We start from the raw sequence: 27,348 nt of genomic DNA on the forward strand, positions 1-27,348 counted from the left end.
CTGCACTTACGAACAAGACGAAGCAAAAATGTGAATCGTCGAAAGCTAACGAAACTGGAGCTTTACTTTATTCACAAAAAATTTTTGCAAAGCGGTGCAAAGTTTTGAATTATCGGATATTAACCCGTGGAAAAAAAGGAGAGAGAGAACGAAAATTTAAAATTTTTGTGTAAATCTACACGTGGCAAAATGAAAATGGTTGCATTGTCCCTTTTTAACTTTCAATTGTTGTTTAAATATTTTATTTCATTTTTGTTTACCTCACAGTCTTCAGTGAAACAATAGCTAGGCAGAGAATAAAAAAAAATAAAATATTGAAACAAAAAAGTGTTCAACAGAATTTTTTCGTCAGGCTTGCAAAGTTATAATAAAAGCTTCATATGGATTAAAGAAATTTGAATTTGCTTAAATTAGATAAAAGATATTTGACTTTCTATTCTATTTCTTTGTATTCTACAGTCACTACGTTAACATACCATTCCAAACTAAAATGGATGATCCGACAAATCCTGCATTTTATGTAACTTTTCAGAAAGCAATAAAAGTTTGGGAAGATAATTTTCCTTGGAACCCGAGGATTTTGAAGATGACTTTTATATACCCTTTCCAAAACAAAATCGTGCAAACACTTGGTAACCTGTTCATGTACTCATGTTTGCTTTTATTACTAATTACTACGGTACGTATTCAAGAGATTTGTCTACATCATCAGTAATATATAATTATTATGTATGCAGTTGCTGAAACTTTTCAAAATAATACAAAATGAGGTTGAAGGCAGTGCGGTTATTGAAACAATATTTCAGTCGATAGCTTATTCAACTATGATACTTTCTTACACGATAATAGTTGTCTCTAAGAACGATGTAAGGCCTTTTTAACATTTTTTTTTAATTGAAGTTATAATGCATTTTTTATTTTTTTATGAATATAAGATATATAAGGGTACAGTATTAATGGGTCGAATGTTTTCGGCAAGTGATGATGTTAAACAAATGAAGATAGATTATGGCAAAAAAGGGTATATTTTATCCAATATTCAAGCAGGTAAGCAATGCTTATGTACCAGGCAATTAAATTAGATATATTTATTAGGAAATTTTCTAGGATCAATACTTTTATTACTTATTAGTTTTGGAACAGCTCCAGTAGTCATTCCGCCCTTCTTAACTTGGGCACTTCCAGGCAATCGGACTTTTGAGAAAACACTCCCTCTTCGGATGGAAATTTTCGTCGATGAAGAAGAATACTTTTACAGCATTTTTGCAGTTCAATTCGTTTTAATATTTATTTATGGTTTATTAATAGCTTCGATGAATTATTGCCAGTGTTCAGCTGTTTTGTATATTATGTGCGAAATCCATTCGTATCGGTACGTAATGATATCCGGAAAAACGTTTTAAATTTAGTTCAAAATATGAAACAACTTTTATAAATATTGACTGATATTTCAGATACAAACTCGAAAAAATGAGCAATGCGTATAAATGGAAAATGGCGATTGATGAAGAAAATGCCAACAAATGGATTTGCGAGCAACTCAAAGATTTAGTTCGTTGTCATCAACTTTGCATCGAGTAAGATATTTCAAATAATACAATTATGATACGTTGTTTCAAAACTTCTTAAAATTTTAGATACTATTGGCTTTTCCAAAAAAAGAGCGACCCTTTGATGTTCGTTATTTTAAGTTTTTGTAGTGGTATGGTAGTCATGACGGGTACTTCGGTAGGTTTTCAATCATTGAATAATCAATTGAATTGTTCAGCTGTAGTAATATTTTATGTATGTAGATGGTAATACTGGTGGAAACTGATTTGACAGGAGCAGCGGAAATGTTGTTTGTATTTTGTGTAACTTTGTTTGCTATTATTTTCATTTGTATTCCTAGTCAATTTTTGAAAAACGTCAGCGAAGATTTTTTCATTACAAGGTACTTTTAAATGTAATTCAATTAATTTTTTTACATAACTTGATAACTTAATTATTTTTTTATTAAAGTTGTGCAATGAATGGTCAGATTCATTCACCAAAAATACGGAAGATGTTATTACTCATAATGATGAGAACTATGAAGCCTTTCGTACTAACTGCTGGATTAACCATTGAATTAAACTTAGAAACCTGCAGCACTGTAAGTATTTTTTTTCTCTTTACACGCACGAAATTGCCTTAAAATTAGATAAAGATTTTTTAATTAAAATTATTGCTTTTAGATTATAAAATCTTCTATATCATATGTAGCAGCTTTTAGGTCTCTTTACACTTCGGTATAACTTTTTTCTCTTTTTAATTTACACTTTGAGCATGGAAATCAAATATTATGCAGCATTGCATCAAGAAGATGTGTTAATTGTTTAAGAATTAATGCACATATTTTATGTTAAAATACCGATGGTGTTATTTACTTGTAATAAAACCTTTTTTTTCTAAAAAAAAAAACGTGGATCAATGGAAAGTAATGTGAAATGCATAAACATGTATCATACACTATGACCTTTGAGTGTAGGCATAGGCATGAATTACTTAAATTTTGTTATTGTGTGATTGAGTAGTGCGTACAAATAGTTATATAGCGAGTGCAAGGTAAGCGAGTAAGACAAATAAAAAAATTAATGCGAATTTAATGTGAAATCAGACAATAAAATTAAATTCATCGATGCAGATTTATTTAAGATACTTTCACATGAAAAGTTTCAGTATTGATTTTTTGCGTACATTGCCTAAAATTAATGAAAATCCGATTAAATCGCGGTTAAAGCCATCATCGCCGCTAGATGGCGAGTACTTTCATCTGTTCATCTGTAAGTGGCCAAGTAGAAATAACTGTATAAATCAAACTGCGATCCAAATACGTCACGCATGCTAGAAATTGAATATTCGCCGTAGCACAACAGCAGTCTCTATGCACATAATGGAGAGAGGACTCGTCACCGAAGAAGCTCTTTTTTCTTATGAGACCTACAGTGGGTCTTAGGGCCCGCGCGCAAAGACGATGTAAGGGCAGTCGCGCAATTAGCATACCAGAGCGGTCTTCTAGGAAATGTGCGCGCCGAGTATGCTTATATATACACAGCAAAAGCGCAAAGCGCATAGGTGACTCACGCTGCAAGATGCTGCTGCTGAGTTAACATTTATTTGTTGGCTGACTATACAAACCTTCTCCCGCGAGCTCAGTATGCGTAGTTATATATTTATACATATGAGAGAGAACGAGGAAACTCAAATATGTTGTAGCTTCGAAAAGGATCCGCAAGGAAATGTGTTACGAAGATCGGGCGTGGTTGGCTTGTCTGTCATATCTTCGAAACTCACCTACCTATTTGACTCGGGCCTGATATTTGATGAATAAAAAAATGTGGTCGATCCGAATCTCTTGACCACTACCTCTATCGTTAGCGTAAAAACCGATCCCAATCGCTCGACTCGCGATTTTCTCTCTCGCGCGCACGTGTCTCTGCTCCAACAAGGCCCCCGAAGGGCTTCGACGTAAAACTATACTTCTGCGCATAATAAGTGTCTTTTTAAGCATCAGACACAAATCGATCGGAATTGCAATACCGCGATATATCCGCATCAAGCTCGGGGCGTGCACGAAAATTCCCGAGGGCAGCTCTAGTGCGAGCAGGAGGACGCATGTAGGATATAGATTAGGCATTGTGTGTGTGTGTGTGTGTGTGTGTGTGTGTGTGTGTGTGTGTGTGTTGTCTGTCGGTGATTTGCAAACGTCATTTGGATATGACGTCAGTTACATACGCCGATATATATTTGTAAAAATTCCATCCGATATTTTTCCGCATAGTGATTACCTACAGGCCAAATGGAAGGTGAATTAGTAAAATTCGCATTTATTATATCGCGTACCTGGCAATGTATACCATACACGACATTATGTCGTCCGCGAATGGGGACTACTCTCGCGCATATTATATTATACACACGTACTTATATGCCGCGCGCTCGCTTGCTCGCTCGCTTGCTCGTATATAATCGATTAATCTGTATCGAAGCGGGGCGGCGCGCGGGACTTTGCAATCATCCATCAAAACGACTCTCGAATATATAATAATAAAAAAAGGAGGAAAAAAAGGGTACGGTCTTGGGATCGGATCGCGAGAGCAAGGTGGAACGTACGTACGTACGCGAATGGCAGCTTGCGAGCGAGAGAAAAGGTATAAAAGCGCAAGAATAAAAAAAAAGCAAGAGTATAATAAGTCCAGAAGTGAAACTCGAACCTCTCGAGGAGAAGGCAATATGTCTAGTTAAATTAAAGGAAGAAGCTGAAAAAGAATTCCAAGCCGCGCGCACGAGACGATTAATAATGTAATCGGCTTCGGTTCTGCGATGTTATATTCTCCAAAGAACTTCCGATACAAATCGGCCAGAAAGAGACGTGCGTATGTAAAGAGCGGCGCTTAAATGTTTGTCTTTTATACGAGTGTATCTTACGTTGGAAGCTGTTATGCGGAGGCTCCTTAACAGATACAATAATAATTGACGGTTGCGCGGCACGGCGACTTATAATACGCGAAGGCGCACAAAAATAGTAGAGTACGCGTAGCGAAACACAGACTCGTTTTAATTACGCGCGCGAGGATCATATCGGGGGCCATGCGCTGCCCTGATATCGACGCTCGAGATCGGTTAAATGTGAAAGAGTTTTCCGTGCGCGGGGAGGAAAATTAATTGCCTTGCGCGCGAGGGAGATACAGTCTCACAATATATATATCGAGTAGATATATATTTATACACGCAAGTTGATGCGTACTACGTCGAGCTGAGAGAGGAGTGCATAAAGATAATCGAGTCGAGTCGAGTCTCTCTCTACACATTATGTGTGTCATGTTAAACATCGTTTTAATGAATACGTGATAATTAATTTTCGATAAAATTTAGATTGTTTGAACGAGCTTTGAATGATGTGTATGTTGCATCGCAAATAAAAAAAATAGTAATATTGATGTGCTTATTTACTCATACACCTGAAAATCCGAAACTCGGAAAAGCGATACCGTCTACCGATCGAGGCAAACGAGCACAAATCGCCATTGATCGAGGCAGGCAGGCAGGCATGAATCAGCCACTTTAAACGTATACATATCCCTCAGACACAATGCACAAAATATCGCGTGCGAACCGATCGATCGAAACGATCTTCTCTCTCTCCTGATACAATCGAAAAACAGAGAGAGAGAGAGAGAGAGAAAGGATATTATAATATACCAAGTCTTACGTAACACATAAACACGAGAGATTCCGACTCCGAAGTATATATTTGTGTCACAAGAGCTACGGCCGCGCTGTAAAAAGGATGCGGGCGTCTTTCTGCATCGTGCATACGTATATTACAAGGCTCACACTCTCGCGTATGTATATAGTACGATATACATGGATACGTTAACGCAGAAGGCGTCGTCCGATTTATATAATATAATAAAAGGCCAGGCGCAGGCACACAGACACACACGGCCAATTGCCGCAGCAGCAGCACTTTGCGCCCGCGTTCTGTAATCAGGACTTTATCTCGCGTATGTGGATAAAGCAAAAAAAAAAAAGAAAAAGAAAGATTTCTCAGCTTCTCTCGCTGGCTGTACTATATTAACGCTTTCGCAAGTGTTCGTGTGTGTGTGTATGTAGGTATGCATGTACGAAGAAACACAGTAAAAAAGACAGGCGAAAGATAATTTATTATGGCTCGCACGCGGGATTGCCGTATATGTGCGCGTGCGCGCGTGTATTTGTTTGTGTGTGGCGCGATTTGTCCAAACGCACGTGGATTAAAGCTCAGCACGACTACAGCGCCCGTTACATATATCCATATACACACAAACAATCGGATCTCGCGGCGGCGGTGGCACGCGTAGGTGGTGTATACAACGATTGCGTTAGTTATATAGCGTACGGGTAAAAAGTGGATTTCATTAGGCTTAGACGTGTAAATGTAGGCCATTGGCACGAGCCGCTGCTGCCGCTGTTATACTGCAGTATTAGTCGCGAGGGGGTTACCATACATTAAGGTATTGTCATGGTGCACACGGCAAAGTATAATCCAATGGAATGCGTAATAAACGCCCGTATGCAGTATACGCAACACAATAATTTCCAATTGGCGCGAGCGGCTTCGGCGCGCGAACGAGTTCGTATTTCAATACTCGTATAGCCTACGTATGGCGTGTGCAGTGCGTTTCGAATGTTGAACTCTCACGCGTGTACTTGTCGGTAATAATTTCGGCTATTTTTCGGACTTTCGTATTATACCTCACCCCACCAGCTCTCCGCATTGTTGTCAATATGAGTTATAATCAATTTCATGCGCGCGCCGAGAGATTGAGTTTATTACCGCGCGGCAATTCGTTCGAGGTGTGGACGTTATATGCTACAATTTACCAACGCGTATCGAACATAATAAACCAATAAAATAGATATTTCGCTCGTTCACTCGGCTCTCTCGAGAAAAATTAATGGGCAATTCACGTTTTTCTTCAATCATCGCCACAGCCCCGAGAGAGACGCGCATGTGTACGTTTGTGTGTCTGCGCTCCTTTATATTTTATATCAGTTCAAACTCACTCGCGAGAGCGAGAGATAATACGTAGTACGCGAATATAATCGAGGTAGGCGCATGGGGCGCCAAGCCGACGCCAACGAGCCGTAAGGGACTCTACTTGAGTGCGCGCGCGCATAGATCGCGAGGCCCTTATAATATTACGTCGATAATGCAACAGCGATAACGAGGCGCCGATTTAAAATCCCCCTTTTTCCATCTTCGCTTCTCTCTGTCTGTCTCTCAATCTCAATCTCTCTTTTCCGTGTGCCCGTGCTGCTGGATCGGAGCCCGGAGACCATGCGAGCTCGTGTGCGCACGGATTATAACGTAATGTTTAATATGAGTAATTCGTGCATCGAATACAGGATGTAACACGCTGTATACAGCCGGGATATATAATGGCCGCGTAATTGCGAGAAAACACTTTTTTTTTGGACGTGGCGTGTGTGTGAAATCGAAGCTGTTTAATAAGCAGATGTTAATTATTGCCGCGCACCGCAGCCAAAGAGAATTTATCAAATGAAAATTTCCAAAGGAACGCGCAGCGGATCATCTGATAAAAATTTGATTTCCGAATAAATCAATTTCATTCGTACAAACGTACATTGCGCGGCAGCGGCAGTAACAGCAGGCGAGAAAGTGTAAAAATGCTAAATTACAAGCTGGTCTTTCACACTTGCAGCAGCAGCAGTTCGCGCGAGTTCCGCGATAGTCGCTCAGCGAGAGTTTATGAATCGAATAAACCACTCGCATGCACTGACGCAGACACACGGAAGCTAGGTCACCACCTTGAAAACTATTCGCTGGCCGATCCTCGCCGCGTGAGTACGTACACTATCGTTTCAACCGGAACAAATTTTAATTGAATGTCCGCCACTGTTCGTGTGCGTGTATAACAGTTGAAGAAAAAGGCTCGTATTAACAATCGTATAAATCTTCCGGTGCTCAATTAAAAATACATACAAATATTTTCGTCGTCCTTTTTTTTTTCGTTTACAGAAATAAGATACCGGGAATTAGAAAACTTAAATCGCGATGAGACAGGCCAATCAAGGAGCTATCATCGCTTAGATATATTACAGCGAGCTGTAAGGAAAAACAAAGACACAAATCCGAGCGGCTCCTCCGTAACGCGTCATTAACCTTATAACGCGTTCTCTCTTGATAAAAAAAGGCTCCGCACGTATTTGCTACTATATATATACGAGCTCGACGCGGCTAGCCGGCCGGCGCGACATATCCATAAAGTCGCGCGCGGGGAGTGGAGAAAAGCCTCGTCGCGCGGATATAAATGGGTCACATCAGAGCTCGCGAGCAGCAGCGATCCGTACACGGAAAGAAATTAGATAATCGCGCGCGAATATATATAGAAGTAAATTTCTAATCCTTCGCGCAGCTGAGATTTATCTTTGCCGACACTTTTTTTAGAGGATACGCGGCCTAAGTGAGGTTCGATTTATGTTGATTTCTCAATTTCGCGATGCGTGTACACCTTTTAATGTTGTTTCGCGCGATATCGTATAGTTGAAATCAGAGGCAACGAGGAAAAGTAGCGTGCGAAAGTATACATTATTTGGCCCAAAGCTCAACAAACTTTAAAAGCAAAAAAGAAACAAAGAAAAAAATCGTCACTCCAAAGAAAGAAGAAAAAAATAGAAAAGCGAGAAACAGGATACGTGTACTCCAGAATGTCCACACGCAGGTATAAGATGGTGGCGGCATATCGGCTCTAATGTATACTATACGCGAGTTCACGCGCGTTGAGTGTCCTAGACGCGATTGAGATTTATTAGTGTATCTCGCGCGGGGCTCGCGAGTGCAACTACTGCACAACGTTTATATACTACTCTACGTGCCGAGTGTCTCTCGCTCGTACTCGGATTTTGCAATCTTCTAGATTAGCTCGCGAAACTAGCAACAACAGCAGCAGCAGCGAGAAAAGCTCTCGTATTAGGAACAAAGAAAACGTAATTTTCATCGCGTCGTCGTGCCTTCATTTCCGAAATTTCTCGGAGGCCTCTTTTCTCTTATTTTGTACGCGGTGCTTGCGCGTGTTTTAGAGCGGGGTTCAATAAATTTCTTTTGCTGCTGCTGCTGCGGCATTATAATTGGATAATCGCGCGCACATGACTCTGTCCGCGATGTAGATTACATTGCAGCTCGCGCGCGCGACGCAAGCTTATTACGATCGTCTTTCTATTATATACTCGCTCTCATAACGGAACGTCCACGTATCTTCCATTGGAAATTTTGGATTTCTTTCTCATATTATTATGTAGCTGCGCTGCTTTGAATCGCGAAAATAGCTAACCGTTAATTCGACGATGATCGCGCTCCTCTTCCCACAGAAGTTTTCCAGCATTTCTTAATTATTCATTCGTCGATCGCTGCTGCTACTGCTGCTGCAACATTCTATCATTTTATTCTCCGCAGCTTGGACGAATCGAGGATGAGAAAAAGTATTAAAAAACGAAACATTTTCTTTCCTTAATAGGTGTGATTAATTGCTCGACGAGTCTTTGAGGAATAATTTATTCTACCTTTACTTATTTGCCAAGCTCTCTTTTCTGGTTAAAAGTAAAAAAAAAAAAGATACAAGCAACAACATCAACATCTCTCCTAGACCTGCCTGCCTGCGAAATTATTCACGCGTGCTTGGAATATATATTATAATGCATATAGTTGGTGAGCGATGATGTATATACAGCGCTCCGCATGGACTTTGTTATCGATCTCGGATCGATATTACTAAAATAAACATATTTTCGCTTAAATGCATAATCTCGCACTCGGCGCAGATTGTGAGATACACAAACACATACGCCACATGCACCGCCATGTAATAGAGTAATAAATGATCCGAAAAATCCGGCGCGTATAGAGAGATGTACTTTCACTATATTTACACGGGCCGCATGTGCACTATTACCGTGAAACGCGTAAGTGCATATAATATATAAATGAGTTTTGTGCAACAAGTGGATATAATCTATTACAATCGACGTTGAACTCCATAAATCCGTCTATGTTTACAATTGCAAAAATATATATGTACGTATTCGACAAAAACAACATGTCCAGCGAGAATTTGCATTGACGCGTGTGTGACGATATCTCTCGCTTATGGTTCATCAGCATAATGACCTATTTAAGCCTCGTCCCTCGGGACTGAGAGAGAGAGAAAGAAAAAAAGAAGACATCTACGCGGACACGCCAATGGGTATATAGAATACATGCTCGTGCGCGAAAGAGGCGATGAGAACCTGTACCGGTCCCATCTCACTACTGCAGTCAGCGTGTCGCCTGATTTCGTGCAGGAATTCGTACACATAATTTCGTAAGTCAATTTTGTGCAACTCGCGAGTCGTACGTTTTAACGTCGATAAGTTAAAATCCACCCTGTCATAGTCGTGTACATACAGTAGCCGGTTTTACTGGTTCGATAATATTTTTCCCCCCTAACAGTATAATAAGGATGGTGGTGATCGAAGGATGCTTAAAAAGCAGAGTGATACTAGAGAGTATCTTCGTATCGAGTCGTTTAACCGATTAAATCAACGAAATGTTCATTTTTACAACGAAATCAACAACACAGAGTCAACAATAAAACTTTCGATTGGCCCAGGTCAAAAAAATTCTCCCACAAAGATTCGGAGACACGCATAAATCATCTCTCTCTCTCTCTCTCGCCGAGAGATAGAGAGAGTGAAAAAGAAGGAACACACACACGCACAAGAGTGCGCGACCCGTTAAAACTGGTGGCCCCGGCTCGAGCTTTCTGACTTTATTACAAGAAAAAGCGAAAACGGAAGCGAGTATGTGTGTGTGTACACGCGTGCGGGCGCGCGCCTCCTTCGGAGTCAAGGTGGTCCTTAAATCGCTACCCCGACAAAAAATTCGTGTCGAGTACGCACCGGCGCTGCTCCAATTCTTCCCCGGCTAAATTCACTGTCAATTTTCACATTCCGCAGTTACTTCGACCGTCGCAGCAGCAGCGACAACAACGTCTTGCGGGGGAAAAAACTTGCATACATTACACAAGGCAGAGCAGCGGCCCTTAACCGCATTCGCAACGAGTCAGGGGAAAAAAAAAAGAAAAGAGAAGCAGAGACGCGTACTTGTATATACGCAACCGTACGTACGTACGTACGGGCGAGCGCGGGCGATCGCAGAGGAGAGAGAAAACGAAAGCGAGCGCGCGCACAGAAGGTAGCTGTGTGTATAACAAGTCGGGTACGATCCCGATAAATCGTCGGAGGAAAACTGGTCTCCGACATATCGCATGAAGTCCACGAGAGATGCGCGCGTTATAAGAGCTGCTGCCGCGCGAAATCGCGATCATCGCGTATGCGCGGGAATTTTTCCAGCGTTTGTACTTTGCCATCCTTGCACGAGTACCCTTGATAACGCGTGCTACGCGACGTGTCGATACACTTTTTGATAATGAGCTACTGCTCGACCATTTGTATATTAACATATATGTTATAGCGGTGATTTATTAACGGACACTAGCGCGCGTCTGCGGCACATTTATCAAGTACTCGTGTGCTTCAATAGTATTTTTCTAGACGATTCTCATGGGGGACACTCGAGTATATTGTCGAAAAGCGTTTTGAACGATCGTGACTTTGTTCGATTTTTACACGCTCCGTACTCGATCGAGTCATCAAAGGACCGCAAAAAAGTTTAACGCACACCATTAGCGAAATATTTCATTTTTTTCTAATGTGTTTAATTAAAAAGCCTACTTATCCCTTCAAGGTTTAAAAACGTAAAGCACATCGATCTATACACACTCAGGTTTATGACGAAAGTGACCCCGATGCCTTTTATATGTATTAAAAAACGGCACGCGGGGTTATTATAACCGTATCGTTTCCGCGAAGCTCGGAGTCGTTTACGCGGCGCTTTCATAAAAATTACCCACGCCAAATCAATCCTTTTCCCATCGTCGTCCCTTTACAGGCCGCGAATTCTTAATACTGATTTGCCTCCTTAAAAGACGTTGCACCTCTGGGCTGTTGCTGATGCTGTTGCCGCTGCTCATTACAATGTTGCGCGCAGTGCATGTAGCGGGTTATTTTTCCCGACCAGTGCCCAAATCTCGTGCTGATGCTACGGTGCGTCGAATGCGGCACTCATATATTTGTTGAGTCGAGTCTTTCTTGAGGGTATAATTTTATTGATTTACATTGCAATTGTTAGAAATCGGGAGAGAGAAGGTTGAGAGAGAGAAAATCAAGCAGCACACATGTGGTTTCTCAAGTAGATCTATTGGCGCGTGCTAAACTACAATTAACTGCTGGCAATTTTGTAGTTAGCACATCGACGATAGATGTCGCATGGCTAAACCCTCAAGCGGTCAAATTCCATTTCGATATATATATAATTCTCTAAAGTCTTTCAAAGTTTGAAGTCTGGACATCGTTGTCTGTTATAACTGAAGCACAAAGTATAACACAATACTTGTACGCACTACCAGCCGCCAAACGATCGATCGTCCCGGCAAGAGCTCCGAAAAAAGCCTTTCACGATTGTTTCGTAATAAAAACACGACGCAGGAGAATAATACGTGCACGCACGCGTTCGCCTCTTTACCGATCGTAATACACTCCTGTCGGTGTCTCCAGAACATTTCGTTGTCGAGGTTTACATTATAAATACCGAACACCTTATTAATTATATCGTGGCAACGACACGATCGTTAAATCGGATGCGCAGCTCGCATAAGCAGCTTCCGAAAAATCGAAATTGCGACCCGAGCGAGTAATCGGCACTGATTTTTCACCGTCACCCGTTAATTCCCCCGAAGAGGTGTCACCGCGCGTACAAAATCCTTGAAAGAATTCAAGCGACCGAGTGATATTTATGCGAGGTATATTTATAATGCTCGCTGCTCTCTTACGCGTTAACCCGATCATCAATTATCTTATTTTTAAAATTAATTTTGCTGTATCAACCCCGTGCGCGAAGCTGCGGAACGATATAATTTTGCCGGTTTTCCCAAGAAATTTTTCGTTTCGGATGCCTCGAGCATTCGGCGAGATTAATAATACATCGCGTATCGCGCGATCGTACCGAAAAAAAGCACACCCTAATAATAAGCAACGGCCGCTGCTGCTGCTGCACAGTGTATTAGAGTGAAGGTATGTGCGCGCAGTGCGGCACAGGAGTCACCTTGTCTGAGCGCAACGCGCGGTGGCGATCGGCAATTCTCGCGTTATATATACCGAAGCATCCACTTTCACCTCTTTCAACGATCTTTCTTCTTTTGCTTCTTCTTCTTCTTCGGCTGCTGCTGCTGCTGCTCTTATGCAAATTCGTCTTAACGCGCTCCTCGCGCTCGGATATGCGGGCATCTCGTCGAGTCGTCTTTGCCGATCGAAAAACCGGTATAATGCCATACCGTACTTGTACGTACAAGCATTCGGAAGGGTAATCGCGCGATGCCGCCTGTTGTGTGTAGCGGTATTATAATGCAGTGCTGTTGCGTGATATTCTAATCGGGAAGTGGTGAGTTGAGAATTGGGGATGTAATTGACATTTTTCAGACGCGATTCTGGATGACGCAATCGGTAAGGATCGATTAGATTCTTCAACGATAATTTATCTCGAGCCATCGCTTCGTATATGAAATATATAAAATATGAAAAGAGTTTATATAGCTGTTGGTGTAGTTAATGCCGTAGAAATCGCGCGCGCGGTATACATTTATTCACTCGTGTTTTTACGCACCTTTATCAGCAAAAAAAGAAGGAGGAAAGAAACACGAGAGCGTCTGACCTGATTCGGTTCTGCAAACATAATTAACACTTTATTTTGATCCGTATGGAAATTCCTCGCTCGCGAATGTCCGAATCAGCTATATATGCGAAAAATATGAAGTCTATCCGTGCGTCTACCGGTACGGAACGGCTGCTGCTGCTGCTGCTGCGAGAGATTGAGCAATATTCGTTCGCGGCCGTGTGTACAAACACGATGTTATCACTTCGATCGACTACATAAATTACTGGGAAACATTAAGCATCATCGCGTACTCGCGCACACAGACGCCACCGTATACGTATTCCTGATAAAATATGATCCGCTGCCTAGACGCAATTTTCACATGTAACGTTGTTACATTAACTGGTCCAGAAATCGAAAAACGAGATTGTATATCTACGCGATGATAATCTCAGCTCGCGCGAGGAAATCTTACCTATTTCGCACCGTATATATGAGCAATTCTCTAAATGAAACGCATTTTTGGAGGTAGAATCGCGTCAAATTTTTTTTTCAACCTACGCGGATACGAACCCCCGGGAAATGTTTTTGGGGGTCCTAGGAACATGTAACCACGTAGGAACCATTGAAATTTCAATAGTGCTTACTTTTATAGCTACTTTTGTGATTTAGAGGACGAAAAATCATGTTTTCTCGTAAATGCGGTTAGTTACTCAATTTCTAAGTCACTGAAAAAGTATGAAAACTCATTTAAAAATAATAACTGGCCTCTGTGTTCGATAGAAAATTTTCTCAGCTTTCCAATGGTGCTATCAGATTTTCCGACAAGTCGCACATTCACCGAGAAAATCGCCATCAAACGGGCCAAGCTAAATATCTCAAAAAACTCAGTACGGTAAAAGTGATCTTAGATGTCTATTTTTGATTTTTCCTGTTGAAAATGAGATTTTTCGGAAAATCTGACAGCACCATGAGAAAGCTGAGGATATTCCCTATCGAAATCATATCTTCATTTATTTTTTCAGTGGAATTTCGAGCTAGTTTTGATTGTAGCGAGCCAAAAACCTCGTGACCGCGCTGAATCAGCTCGGAAACAGAAAACAGCGAACAATGTAAAAGAAATTCCCATGTATAACATTGTGATTCGACTCAAAAAATAAATGAAGATATGCTTTCGATAGAAAATTTCCTCAGCTTTCTTATGGTGTAGTCAGATTTTCCGATAAATTTCATTTTCACGAAGAAAAATCGAAAATAAACCTCAAAAATCACTTTTTCCGTACCGAGTTTTTCGAGATATTTAGCTTGGCATGTTTGATGGCGATTTTCTCGGTGAATGAGCAACTTATCGGAAAATCTGATAGCACCATTGGAAAGCTGAGAAAATTTTCTATCGAACACAGTAGCTAGTTATTTTTTTTAGATGAGTTTTGATACTTTTTCAGCGACTTGGAAATTGAGTAATTACCCGTATTTACGATAAAACATGATTTTTCGTCCTCTAAATCACAGAAGTAGCTATAAAAGTAAGCCCTATTAAAATTTCAATGGTTCCTACGTGGTTACATGTTCCTAGGACCCCCAAAAACATTTCCTGGGGGTTCGTATCTGCGTAGGTTGAAAAAAAAATTTGCCACGATTCTACCTCCAAAAATGCGTTTCATTTAGAGAATTGCTCATATACGCGCTCGACGCGCAAATCGAAAATATTTGTACGCATTAGCCGCGTAATTTATTCGACCGGCGCTCGCGCTCGAGTGAGCATCTGGCAAAGAAAAGTACCATCGTATCGGACTTTTATGATATTCTAGTCTCGACGATGATCGCTGCTGCGGTCGTCGTCATCTTCCGAAGAGATGTCAGTCGTCGCGTCGTCGCGCAGGTTTCTCTCGTTACATGGCTTTGTGTTTTTCGACTGTCCGAGTCGTATATAGTGTAGTCTATATATGACGCGCGTATACACACAGCGAAGCAGAGCTCGGAGTGAAATGCGCGACGACCTGTCTCGTCGCGCTCTTTCTAATCTAAGAAACTGCGCCTGATGCCGCCGCAGCACCAATTATGGCATACTCGTGGGCCCTTTTATGTCAAGGCACTTATGACGACGACGACGACGACGATAATTAGCTATCCGGGCTGGGAGTTTTTGTTTGTTGTTTTCCGCAGTCTCTCTGCGCTTTGATAAGTCGCAAGTGTAATCGCTGCGCGCGATGAGCTAATGTAATAATTAGCTATACAAAAAGGAAGAAGAAGACAAAAATTAAAGAACGAGTTCAACGCGCGCCTCGAGCGTAAAAAAGCTTCTTATACCATACCAGCTACGAAGCTCTGATATAAAGGCGAACAGGAATCAGCATATACACAAACAGAGACGCGCGGATTTCATAACAGTTACAGCATACATACTACATGTTTCGACCCACACGTGAATCGAGCTTCGTTAACAGCGTCGCGGCGCGTCTTACGGCCCGCACATTTACGCGTTTAACGGAGCGCGTGAGAGGGAATTTCGCCCGTCGGTATTAGATACATAAATACGTCACGCAGGGCTCTTTATTTTGAAAAGCGAAAATTTTGCCGCATAGTACCAAGATATGCTCTTCCAATAAATTAGGAAAGTAATGCCTATCGTAAATACCCGTTTCAATGGAAACCGAGTGGTGTGTGTATATAGACGTTTTTCACACTGTACACACGATGAGTATCTATTGGCAATAACGATTTTTAGTTTAGCATCGACGCGAGATTCGCCATTAATGAACGAGTTTGTTTTGAAATTTCTGCGTCGTGATTGGGGTGCCTTCGAAACTAAAAACGTTTTATGCACCCTGGTAGAAAGGATCAACGTTAATAATGGCTGAATGGATAAAAAAATGATCATTATAAATGTTTGAAAATACATCACGATTGATTTTAGGCAATTTTTTTATTGCAGTTATGTAGCAGATATTAATCGCGCTTTAAATGATCCAAAAATGATTGTTTTATGGCTTTATAAAATTTACATTAGTCCTTAACCACTAAAAATACATTAATACCACTTTAAGCTTCCACCACTAGATGGCATGTAGCTTTATTCATAACTCAGCAAGTGGCAAAGTAAATATGGCTGTATATCAGTCAAAGCTATATTAACTAATTGTATCATTCTTCTGATTCTGATTGATGATTTTTTCCGGTGCGGTTTTTTTTCTAATATGGAAATTTTCCGATAAAAAAAATTCCGACTGCAATAGGGAATCGCGTATTAAAATCGTAAATTCACGGATTAAAATGGCACCATCCATCAATGAACGCACATTAAAAAGACTGGGAATCCACCCAATTAGCAATACTATGAGTCTCTTTACGTTCACGCTTAAATGGGACGCGCCTCGATGCGTTTATTTTAACAATTATCTCCTTCTCCAATGTGTTTGTGCCTACGGGCTTTCGAGACGTCAAAGGCGAAGTCGTTGTTGTTATTATTAATGTCAATGATAATGCCATTCGCGAAATACGAAGAAATCTAATCGTTTGCGATAGGTTTTGTAGAGCTTTCTCTGCCGTTGTTCCACGAACATTACGTAGCTTTCGGAAGAATGAATGGTGTCCAGATCTATAGTACTATCGAGTGTCGAATCCTTCGATAGCGATAATTCCAGAATATTAAATTATATTTTTACCCAATAAATCAAGCCTCGCATCTATTTTCAATTCCCTGCGAGGTAAAGCACCGACTCGTTATCGAGCGCAGCAAACTGCGCGCAAGCGTAGTTATATATATTTACGCCGTGCGGTGCACCTGTGTGTGTGTGTGTGTAAAATTCGCCTTCTTAAACGTGTAACAGTACGTAAATTGACAGGTCTCGAGCGAGAAAGAGAGAGAGAGAGAGGCAGACAGAGAGCAAATTGAGATTGATTTCTAGCACCTTTGCGCTCTGTAATTCCGCTGCAATGCAGCGCTAGAGCCCCGCTTGGACCCACAATGCCAAGGTACAACAACGTGTAAGTAGATCTGACGCTAAAAACTTTTCCCTCGAATTAATGACATCAAAGCGCCCGAAGGGCTATACACGAGCGCGGCGGCTGCTGCTGCTGCATCGAGATTTGATCGATCCACATTACGATACTATATACGTATACGTGTCTTTTCTTTTGCCTAATGGAGTTGTGTGTGTGCTGTATTAATCTTGGAAAATTTTTTCACGGGCGCAGTCGTTTAGTGCTGCTGCTGCTCTTCGCGACCATGTAATCGAGATCTCGATTATTGATGATCGCGCCTCTTTTATTTCATATGCGTTTGAATAATCAATTCCGACGTTTTGTTTTTATTAAAAATAAGTTACACGATTAAGCGTTTTTGTTGCTCTCGCTCGAGCCATTATTGCAATATTATGGATCGCGTTAGCGCTTTGGAATGCCATGCGCGTCTTAAAGTGCTGGCTCGAAAATTGAAGGAAATCCAGAGCGTAATGACTATCCGATATACTGTACTTAACGAGCAAATGAGACGTGCATATCTGCTGCTACTCCAAGTCGTCGATAAAATTTGGCGCAATATCATGTGGCGACAGAATCACTCTAATCCGCGTCATCGATTGCGAGCTTCGATATTATGGGCGCGCAGGAATGAAAATGCTCGTGTCTTCTTTGGCGCATATTGCGAGCGGCCGATAGATATAGTGGTACGGTACAGTGGAAAGTCTGAAATCTAAATCGTGATGCGGTTTTTCGATGCGCCGCCGCGGACGACTGCGACGACGTAATGAGGGAGTCAGCGCGCGCACAAGTGTGCCGCACCTAACGAGTGTGTGCCACTCACGCGGCGCGTATAATTCGAGCCACGAGAGCTGCCTTAATGGGACAAAAGTAGCTTGCGCACGATGCAGGTGATTTCTAGGCGTAGGTAGGTAGGTATAGGTGCACACATATGCGTGCGTGATTCCGATGGAAAAATGACTTTTCGGGATTTGCGATCGTGGCACGAGAGGATGAGGCAACCAACGACCAAAGAGCCAGCCATATCGCCGCAGTAGAGACCGAAAGAATAATATATAACTTTTACTTTCCACTTGCGCGGCACAATCAACTTAATAATAAGATATTACGTGTGCAACGAGCGAGCAAGCCGCATCAAGAGATCGGCCCGCCACTGCAGTTGGGGATTTTCGTTCGCGCGCGCGCGCGAGGGAAGCTGCGCACACTCGCGTACCTCTGCGCGTGCAGGTACGAGCTCCGCTGAGGCAGAGAAAGTAGATTGATACGTGAAAGATAAGTCGTAAAAGTTTCTTATATATTTTATCGGCAAATCTCGCTTGAGTGATGTTCTATTATTAAGGAACAATACAACATTATGATTCGAATACATATATAGCGTAAAATTATTTATAAATCCTCGTGTTTACCGGGTGCTTTTTAAAATTCGCTTACATGTATACGTGCACATTTATATACAATAATATTGAACTGTGTGCAATTTCGACAAAAGTGCACGTAGATTACGATAAATGATTTTCCGGGGCCCGTATGTTATTGCACTCGCGGATGACTCGCTCATGCAATTTTCCAATTTGATATTGACTTTCAACGATGATCGCTATGCACCGCGCATGTGCTTCCAGCAATTAAAAATGTAACTCGTATGTGCACGCATGTTTATAGTAACGGTAATACAAAAACATAAAGCATGGAAATGCGCAAGTCCAATTCAGTCGCTCGAGTTGTACCGGCCGCGTATGGGCCCGAAGCTAAAGCGCATCGACAGGCATATATTATTATAAATCCATTATCATATAGTGCACTGCAGTGCACAGGGATGCTGATGCTGCTGCTGCTGCCGCTCCATATCCTGGCATCGACCGATCAAAGTGGAACGTTTTAGCCCGAGGGTATATAAACGCGCGTGTTGCACCTTGCGCTCGCTCGACTGACTGTGTCTCGGCTCTCTCCCTTCGCTGACTCGAAAGCGCGCAACATTGCGCTCTACCGATATTTTTCTAAGATACGCGCGTGTGCATTTTTTTTTTCGGGAAATCATCATCGTATTAAAAGCGAGATGATGCTGCTGCTGCTACAGGCCTTGAGATGAATGCGAGAAAAATAACAACAGTTCAATAATAAACAAGGATCAGCAGCAGCTCTGCACTTTCTTCGAACCCTTTGTTTTCCAATGTGTGTACGGGTATCATCCAAATGAAAACGCTTTCACGACCTCGAGACTCCAATAGAGCTGAACAATTATAGATGTGTACGCGGCGTTGCGGTTTAGTACGACCTACTTGTTAGTGTGTGTGTGTGTGTACGAATCTACGAGTTACAGGTAAATTTGCAAACTTCGGTCGGTGTGTAATGTCTCCTCTCGAGGTTTGCGCAATCGAAGAACACTACTGCGCTCGTCGCGCAGAGCTCGTTATATTGTATTAGCTTGATATAAAACAGTGGGTCGAAACGTATATTGTGTATAAGGCCTCGACAAAAAAACACGAGAGACAATTCGTGCGCGACGTGGTGAAAAACGAGTTTGCGCGGATCTGCTCCGAAATTGCGATTGATTTTTGTGTCGTTAATTTATTTATACGAAATCGCTTCCTGTCGTGTCCCGCGTGAAAGTAATTTTTTTTCACTCGCGCGTGCGCGATCATCATCATTGTTAACACCGCCGGATTTTTATAGTTATTGAAAAGTTATCTCTTTCCAAATATCTGCCGTGTGTACGTATGCGTACGTGTATGTATACGAGAAAGTCAAAAATGCACAGAAATCACATTTACGATCCAGATAGTGAAAAAAAAAAAAAACAAGGCGGCGAGGACGGCGATAATACATCAGTGCTGCACTGCACTGCACTGCTGCTACGTATCATAAATTAGCAGCATTTAAAAATTTCATTTATGCTTATCGACATGTTTCGAAAAGTCCTGGTATATTTACGCCAGAGATCGATCGTTAACGCCGAGAAAATATGACTCCTACGCTCGTCAATCCGTACAGCGCATAACTGTAATAATGAAAAGGCGGCAATTACATTACCGAATCGCAGGTACGACTGCGCCGCGTATGCGCATAATACGTGGGAGCTCCGCGTTGAGAGGTCCGCGCTGACCGAGACCGATAATACCAAGCCTTTTGATGCGTATAAGTCAAAGAGTAACACCGCCTCGCGCGCGCTGCTTCCGCGTCCCGATAAGAACTGAGACTCTTGACGAACGAGCCAAGCTGCCCCAGAGCATTTGCGTATTATATACGTACGAGAGAGAGAGAGAGAGAGAGAAGGAGATGATGCGCTGCTGCAGCTTTTATCGATACAAATGGATCTCAGCTGCGAAAGGTCGGCGCAGCGTTATTTTTCAAGAGCGATCCTCGCGCGCGTTATTTTTTTTTGTACACGCGGTGAATGCATTATGCAAACGCATTAATTTTTTGACGAATGGTTGAGAAATTGTTATTAGATGACGGATAACGAATTTTGTTTTTTTGATATACGATATTATATGGACTCGCGAGCGAGCGAGCATCGTGAAAACCGAGTCAGTGTGTAATGAGATATTCTTTTATGAAATTGTGGGCGTTTTCAACGTGTAATGAATTTTTAACGCCGACGTTGCCAATTTTTTTTTTTTTTTTAAGACAAGACGTATTCACAGAGGCACCTGATATTTGTAGTAAAATCGCGGAAAGTTAATAGTTACAATACGAGGAAGCTCTAGCTCGCACATATATGTACGATTCGTGAGCGCGCGAGAGAAGAAAGAGAGTATAAACTTTTTCTCCGACTCTCCGAGAGAGAGAGAGAGAGAGAGAGAGAGACGAGTAGTGGTACAAAGAGGACGTTGACCGATATTTCGAAGCCTTCGGGCTATCACGCTCGTTGCTCTTTTCTCTCTCTCTCTCTCTCTCTCGGATCCGATTTCCGATACAGCTTGCGTTTTTTGTTGTGGTTGTTGTTTTTTTTACCTCATCAAAGCGTGTGCATCGCGCGTCATTTTTTTTACGAATTTCGTTTGTTACCAATGCTGCCAATGAAGAGAGACCCCTTAATATTTTGCACCGAGATAATTATATGCACACGAAGTGAGATGATAATATCGTAATTACAATGATTGTATACGCGCGCGTCAATGCGGGGCTGCTGCTGCCATTTCAAGCTTCTCTTTCGAGGAGCCGCGCACAAATATCCGCGTCGTTTGCGCAGCGATTTTTCAACATCATATTTATAATGCAGCAAATGGGTTCTCGTGCCTTTCAGCGGTATTCATACAATATTCAGAGCACATATGCAAAGTACTTAATTTAGAAGACATAATAATGTAAACACTCGGGAGTCGCGCATGTGTGTGTGTGTGTATAACTTACCTCGCGGGCCTGATCCTCGATACTTCTCAATACAGCGAGATTGCGTATCGTGGCGCGCCGCGACTCGAACGACGACTCGAGCCTCGTGGCGGCGTTGGCCACCTCCTCCAGCAGATTTCGCGCTCGCTCGAGCGAGTTCCTAAAAGGCAAAAATAACGATTGTTAAATCAAATTTCATTGCTCCAAACGCGATTGATTAGGCTTTAACGGCACCCGCATACCTGATGTACATGATGTTGGTCAGAGGGGCAGCTCTCTCTTCCAGAGCCAGCACGGCCTCCTCGGCGTCCGTGGCAGTCCGCCTGAATGTCGGATCCGTGAGGAGCCGATTTAGAGGCGTCAGGCTTCCCGACAGACTCGTGCACTCCTTCAGCTCCAGCATCTCCAGGGCCAGCCTTCGACCGGCTGCCTGCCATTCCGTCATCACCGTATCGTAATCCTGTAATATTGAAAAAAAAACATATACGTTAATCAGTTGCAATGATACTATACATCGAAATATAATTGCCGTTCGTTTTGCTGAATAGAGATCGAGAAATGCTAAACCTGAAATCGAATTATGCTATACTCTCTCGACAATAGAATTGCTGACTATACGCGCGGGGATGCGCAATCAATGCGAGCCGAGCACGATTGCATCAGACGACGGTCTGATGAGCCCCGTTTGTTGTGGAATCAGACTCGATTCACGTGCTTCGCCTCCATTCATGAGATTTAGCATGGATTTCACGAATACAAACAAACAAACCAACGTTCAAATTTATAATCGAATCGATAAAGAGGAATTTTAATGAAAAAAGAAATGAGTTGTAATTTTAAAAGAGTTATTTATCCTAGGAAGAGAGCAATTGAATTAGCATAGAATGTGCTCTGGCTTTGGCTTGACCATCGAATCGTATCGCGCAATAAATTTTTGCCTCTTTCGTCAAGTAGGTCGTATATAAAAAAAAGAAGATTGTTCCGCTATTATAACAGTGAATGCGTCTGGGATTAGTTCAAGAACAAATATCCGGTGCATAGTTTTGTGAGTAAATAACGATGCGCACGTCAAAGTGTAAACAAAGTAAGTAGTCGAGAACAGGCCGGAAAATCCAATTGTAGGCCATTCGAATATTTTTTCCGTCATCACTACTATATTACAATTTTCAGTCAAACTGTGCGTGTTATTCGTCCGGTAACGTTTTACTCAAAATTTTATTACTCGTGTGAAATTACCTTATAATAAGCGATGAAATGCTCGTGGTTGTAGTCTCTCGTTCGCCTAGGGATGTGTTTGTCGAGCGTATCATTTTCCACACTGATTATCTGTAATTGAAAAAATACAAAAAATTAATTTTTATTACTCGCTTTAACACTCGTGTCAATGTCAATTGCCACTAGTGTCCTTGAAAAAATTGTAAATCTTACAACAAAAAATATTTTTAAGCTCAAAAATTGATTTTTCTTTTTTTTACGTCTGGCATATCAGTTTCAATAAAAAATAATTGAACACGACCAGACACGCGTATATTCCTACGCACGTGTATAACCAATTATAGTCGGAAGTTCACTGCTCAATTCATCATTTCGAATCGTGGCGTGTGTCAACCCCGTCGCAGATCGAGAGAGGGTATTCCCCCGTAAACTTAACAGAGAAGTTTTTCTGCTTCCTCTGCTAGCCGCCGCGCGCGTACACACACGCTTTTGCCTTTATTCCGCATAGTGTAAAGTAATAAAGATAAATGCACGAGTCCTTTCCGACCCGAGAGCAAAAAACTCTCGAGCTCGATCGTATAAGAAAACGCAACGCTCGAGACGTAAGTTAAAAAAAAGAAAGAAAGAAAGAGGGGTTATAATAATAAACAGCTCATAGGTGCTTGCACCGAAAAAAAAAGAGAGAAAAAAAATTGTCGTAAAGGAGAGATTGTGTATATCGCGCGCGGCGCAAGTTCAGATAAGCTATTCTTGAATCACAGGAGAGAGAGGTAGAGAAAGAAGGAGAAAGAAAGAGAGAGCATTAAGAGTCGCGCAATTTTATTACTTTAGCAAGTGTGTTATGTGTGCTGTGTGCCGTCACAACAAAGCCGCGCGTGGTACTCGCGCCCCGATGCTGCATCCAGCACAGTCCCCTTTTTACCCGTGGAAGACCAAACAGCAGCTCGTGTTTGTTTGTATTATACGCTTGTGTGCGTGTGGATATTATTGGACTCTCGCGGTATGTAACCGGTGCAACGAGGTTTTTGTCGTCGTCGTAGAGAACAACACTGCTGCAGCGAAGTCTCGCACCGCGAGAGGAAATTCAGAGAACGAGATATGTGTGTGTGTGTGTGTGTGTGTGTGTGTGTGTACTGTAGAGAAGAAGCGTCGTTATACGCGGTGCCGGTAATTAGCCGGTGCTTATGTATTTATTACGAAGGCTAAGCTCCCCTTGTATATAATATATCCATTTAAAGGGTTGCTAAGTAGTAGCCGTCGTGGCAGTGATATTGCTACCTATGAATTGTATAAACTCGATTAAAGACGTCGCGCAATTGCTGCGTAATTACGTTTTTCTTTATAATTGCACTTATAATACGACTTTTGAAGTAAGCACACGTACCTTGAGACTACTGCGAGGGAAGAAGTCGGATGCTTTGCCTTCCGGAGCGTTTCGCAGAAGATAAGCGTGTGCAATTTTCACCTTGTCCTGTAAAAATTATATAATGCGTGTTTATGATTTTGTTACGCTGGAGCTGGCATGCGGAAAATGACCTCTTAAAACGTACCTTGAGGAGATTCAGAGCTCGGTCCAGAGTTTCCACCTCGTCTTTGGAATTCGCTTTGACGAGCATCGCGAACTCATCCTCCTCGGGGTTCGCACTGCAACGAGTAAAAAAAAAAATTATGTTAGAATCGTACAAATACACCAAAAATAAGTTGTATATGAAATTGCATAAAATTGAGCTACGAAAAAGCCTCGTGTAGTGCGCTCGTCGCGATGATATCATCCTCTCGTATATAACGTGTACTCGATCGAGCGACACCAATAACTATCCATCTATCGGTGCAGAGAGACTCATTCATCTGTCAAAGCCAAGCGCATCAATAACCCGAAGCTCGAACACGCGCGAATTGCATTTTCGTTGCGTTATAATCGTCGTACGCCGCCGTTGTCAAGAGCGAGAGACGTCCAATCAAGATGAGCATCGCGCATGACGCTCTTTGTGTGCACGTGTGCGTACGATAGATACATTTTTTGCATGGCGGGTGTGAAAAAATCGAGGAAATAGAGCGAGTACGAACGCGCGCCGGCGATTATTATTGTGAGATGCGCCGACGACGACGATCCCGTTAATTTATTGGAACGCACGCATGCGTAATTTAATGCGTGGAAGGTGGCGATGCGATTGTCTTCTCATCGTTGCACATTAGAATACGCGGCATAAAGCGCGATTGTTTAAAATTTTTGCCTTTCTCTCTCTCTATCTCTCGTAATAACGCAGTCTAATTTTAAAGTTTTTGTCGTTTAGAAAGGCATATAAGAGAGCCAAAGTACAACGATTTAGCCGCAAAACATATACGGCGAGCTCGCGCTTATCTCTCGTTAAGAAAAAAAAAATACAAATACCAACTCGAAGCACACTGCACTGCACGACTTTCTCGAATGTACGTATGCCCGACGATGATAGCCGGGTTGACGCTCAATGGTAATGACGACGGGCGGCGATGGGATCTCTCTCCCTCGCAATGACTGTGCGTCCGACGCGCAACTACTGGGTGCAAATGCGTCCAGCGTGCTTTTTCGAGAAAGCGACGACGCCCTGCTCTTTTGCGTTTTCTCCGAGTTTCGCGCAAAAATCAAGCCCGCGCCTCGTAATGATACCGCACGCCGAATAGTCGAGCAATCCTACGTTATACGGGAGGACGAAATAATTGTTTGAACGAAATAAGAAAAAAAGTCCGGATATATACGAGTACAGGATGTGCGTCGTAATTCAAAGCACGTCGTCATGCAACCTTACAGAAACAAGGCTGTATAGGTGGCGAAGCTCGCGCGCACGCATTATTATCGTCCGTCAATTTCGCCCGTGCAACTAATTTAATTTTTTTCGCATAATAATTGATAAATAATTCAATCTTTGGGATACACCACGAGCAACCATGAGAATTTCGTATCGACGTTTCCTCTCTGAGGAAAACGAGAAATATGGCGCTATTTTTTCAATACCGAAAAGTAAATAAATAACGCCCGCGTAATAACGAACTCGAAGGCAGATTTGATCAATATTAATTTATAATCATAAAGGTAAATATTGAACGCCACATTATGTATACCAAGCTTTTGCGTATAAAGAAAATTACAAGGCGAAGGTAGTAGTACAAAATAAAGAAAAAAAATGAAGAGAGAGAGAGAGGAGATGCCAAGCGGCGTGTGTGCGCAAGACTTCATAATATACAAGACGATACGTTTTTTAAAGATCACAATCTTCGATCATAATCTTTCGCCCTATAATAGCTATTTATTAAGTAGCGTAAAATGTATGTTTATCGTGAAGTTCTCTCTCTCTCCCTCTCTTTCTCTCTCGGTCGTGCGCGCACGTACTGCACCTATATGCGTACGTACTATATTGTGCGCGCAAACGTGTTATCTTTGTAATTTTGATAGTAGACGGAAGATAACCTGCTTATGACAAATGACGTTCATGAATAATCTCAGATTATCATTAATAAAAACTTATTTTATTTTCGCAAAATTTCACTGCGCGCATCAGCTTGCAGCGTGCAATTACAAGTGCGCGACGTGTCGCAGCAGCAGCGCGAGATTATATACACGCTGAAATTTGAAAAGTATATCTCGCGAGGAATAAAATGAGTTTGGTGCGACGATTTATTTAAGCCATGGCGCGACACTCGCGCGCACAGAGCTCCGATGAATAATGCGTAGTTATACTCGAAGAAGATGATCCTGCTCCCTCTTTTCCTCCCCCACGCGCAAGAATGAAAGTTGCGAATAATTTGTTGTTTCTTTTCTTTCTTTCTTTCTTTCTTTCTTTCTTTGCACGATAATGAAACTTTTGAGGCTCGTTTTAATACACTTTTAGGGAAAGCTAAGAAAGCTCAATTTAAGGAAATAAATCGATGCCGATGGGTCTTAACGTAGCACCGGTATTATTTTGGTCCACGCATTGAATGGTCGATTCGGATCGCTAAGCTTGATTCATACAGGTTTAACAAGTTTGTTATAATTCCTCCCGCAATGCCTTCTGCTCACGAGTGACAAATTTGCGCTTTACTCGTAATTCATAAAATTATGCCGGGGTGTCTCTCTGCAAACGCACATCGATGCGATTTTCGTATGTTTCTATACTCGAGTGTACGCGGCGCCGCAATAATTTACGAACTTGGAAAGTTTGGAGTTTTTGCAAAAGCCCCTGCACCCACGCAAGAACATCGAATATTTTGCAGCAAAATTCCAGTCGCGCTCGTTACTCTACTTTATAACTCGCAGCTCGTATATATACAATTATCGTAATTCTCGAGGCATCAATGCGGCTCATTGATACGTGACAAGATCCGGCACGTAACGACACATACATATAATAGTAATCGAGTTTCGTGGTGTGATTTAGAAAGCTCTATATATATGTATTTATAAATATACATACGTATGTGCTATACACTTTTCGCGCGCACACGCACTAGGGCCCAATTAACGATCCGGCAAATATAACATTTTGTCGATCCTTTGCTCACCTCTCGACGATTTATTGCTCGCGTTTCTC

At 42.0% G+C, this 27,348-nt stretch overlaps 1 protein-coding gene across 1 annotated transcript in view; it reads right to left on the reverse strand.

The window, feature by feature from the left end:
* Nucleotides 1–27,348, reverse strand: part of LOC106652107 — a 161,860-nt gene that overhangs the window by 108,258 nt on the left and 26,254 nt on the right. Inside the window, exons 8-12 of the mRNA XM_023458455.1 lie at nucleotides 24,352–24,445; nucleotides 24,186–24,272; nucleotides 22,823–22,912; nucleotides 21,829–22,046; nucleotides 21,608–21,746 (exon numbers count right to left, since the gene is read on the reverse strand). Coding sequence (XP_023314223.1) covers nucleotides 21,608–21,746; nucleotides 21,829–22,046; nucleotides 22,823–22,912; nucleotides 24,186–24,272; nucleotides 24,352–24,445 — 628 coding nt within the window. The remainder of the gene's footprint in view (nucleotides 1–21,607; nucleotides 21,747–21,828; nucleotides 22,047–22,822; nucleotides 22,913–24,185; nucleotides 24,273–24,351; nucleotides 24,446–27,348) is intronic.

This window comes from Trichogramma pretiosum, unplaced genomic scaffold, assembly GCF_000599845.2.
Source record: "Trichogramma pretiosum strain Unisexual culture from Peru unplaced genomic scaffold, Tpre_2.0 scaffold13, whole genome shotgun sequence".
Taxonomy (NCBI): Eukaryota; Metazoa; Arthropoda; class Insecta; order Hymenoptera; family Trichogrammatidae; genus Trichogramma; species Trichogramma pretiosum.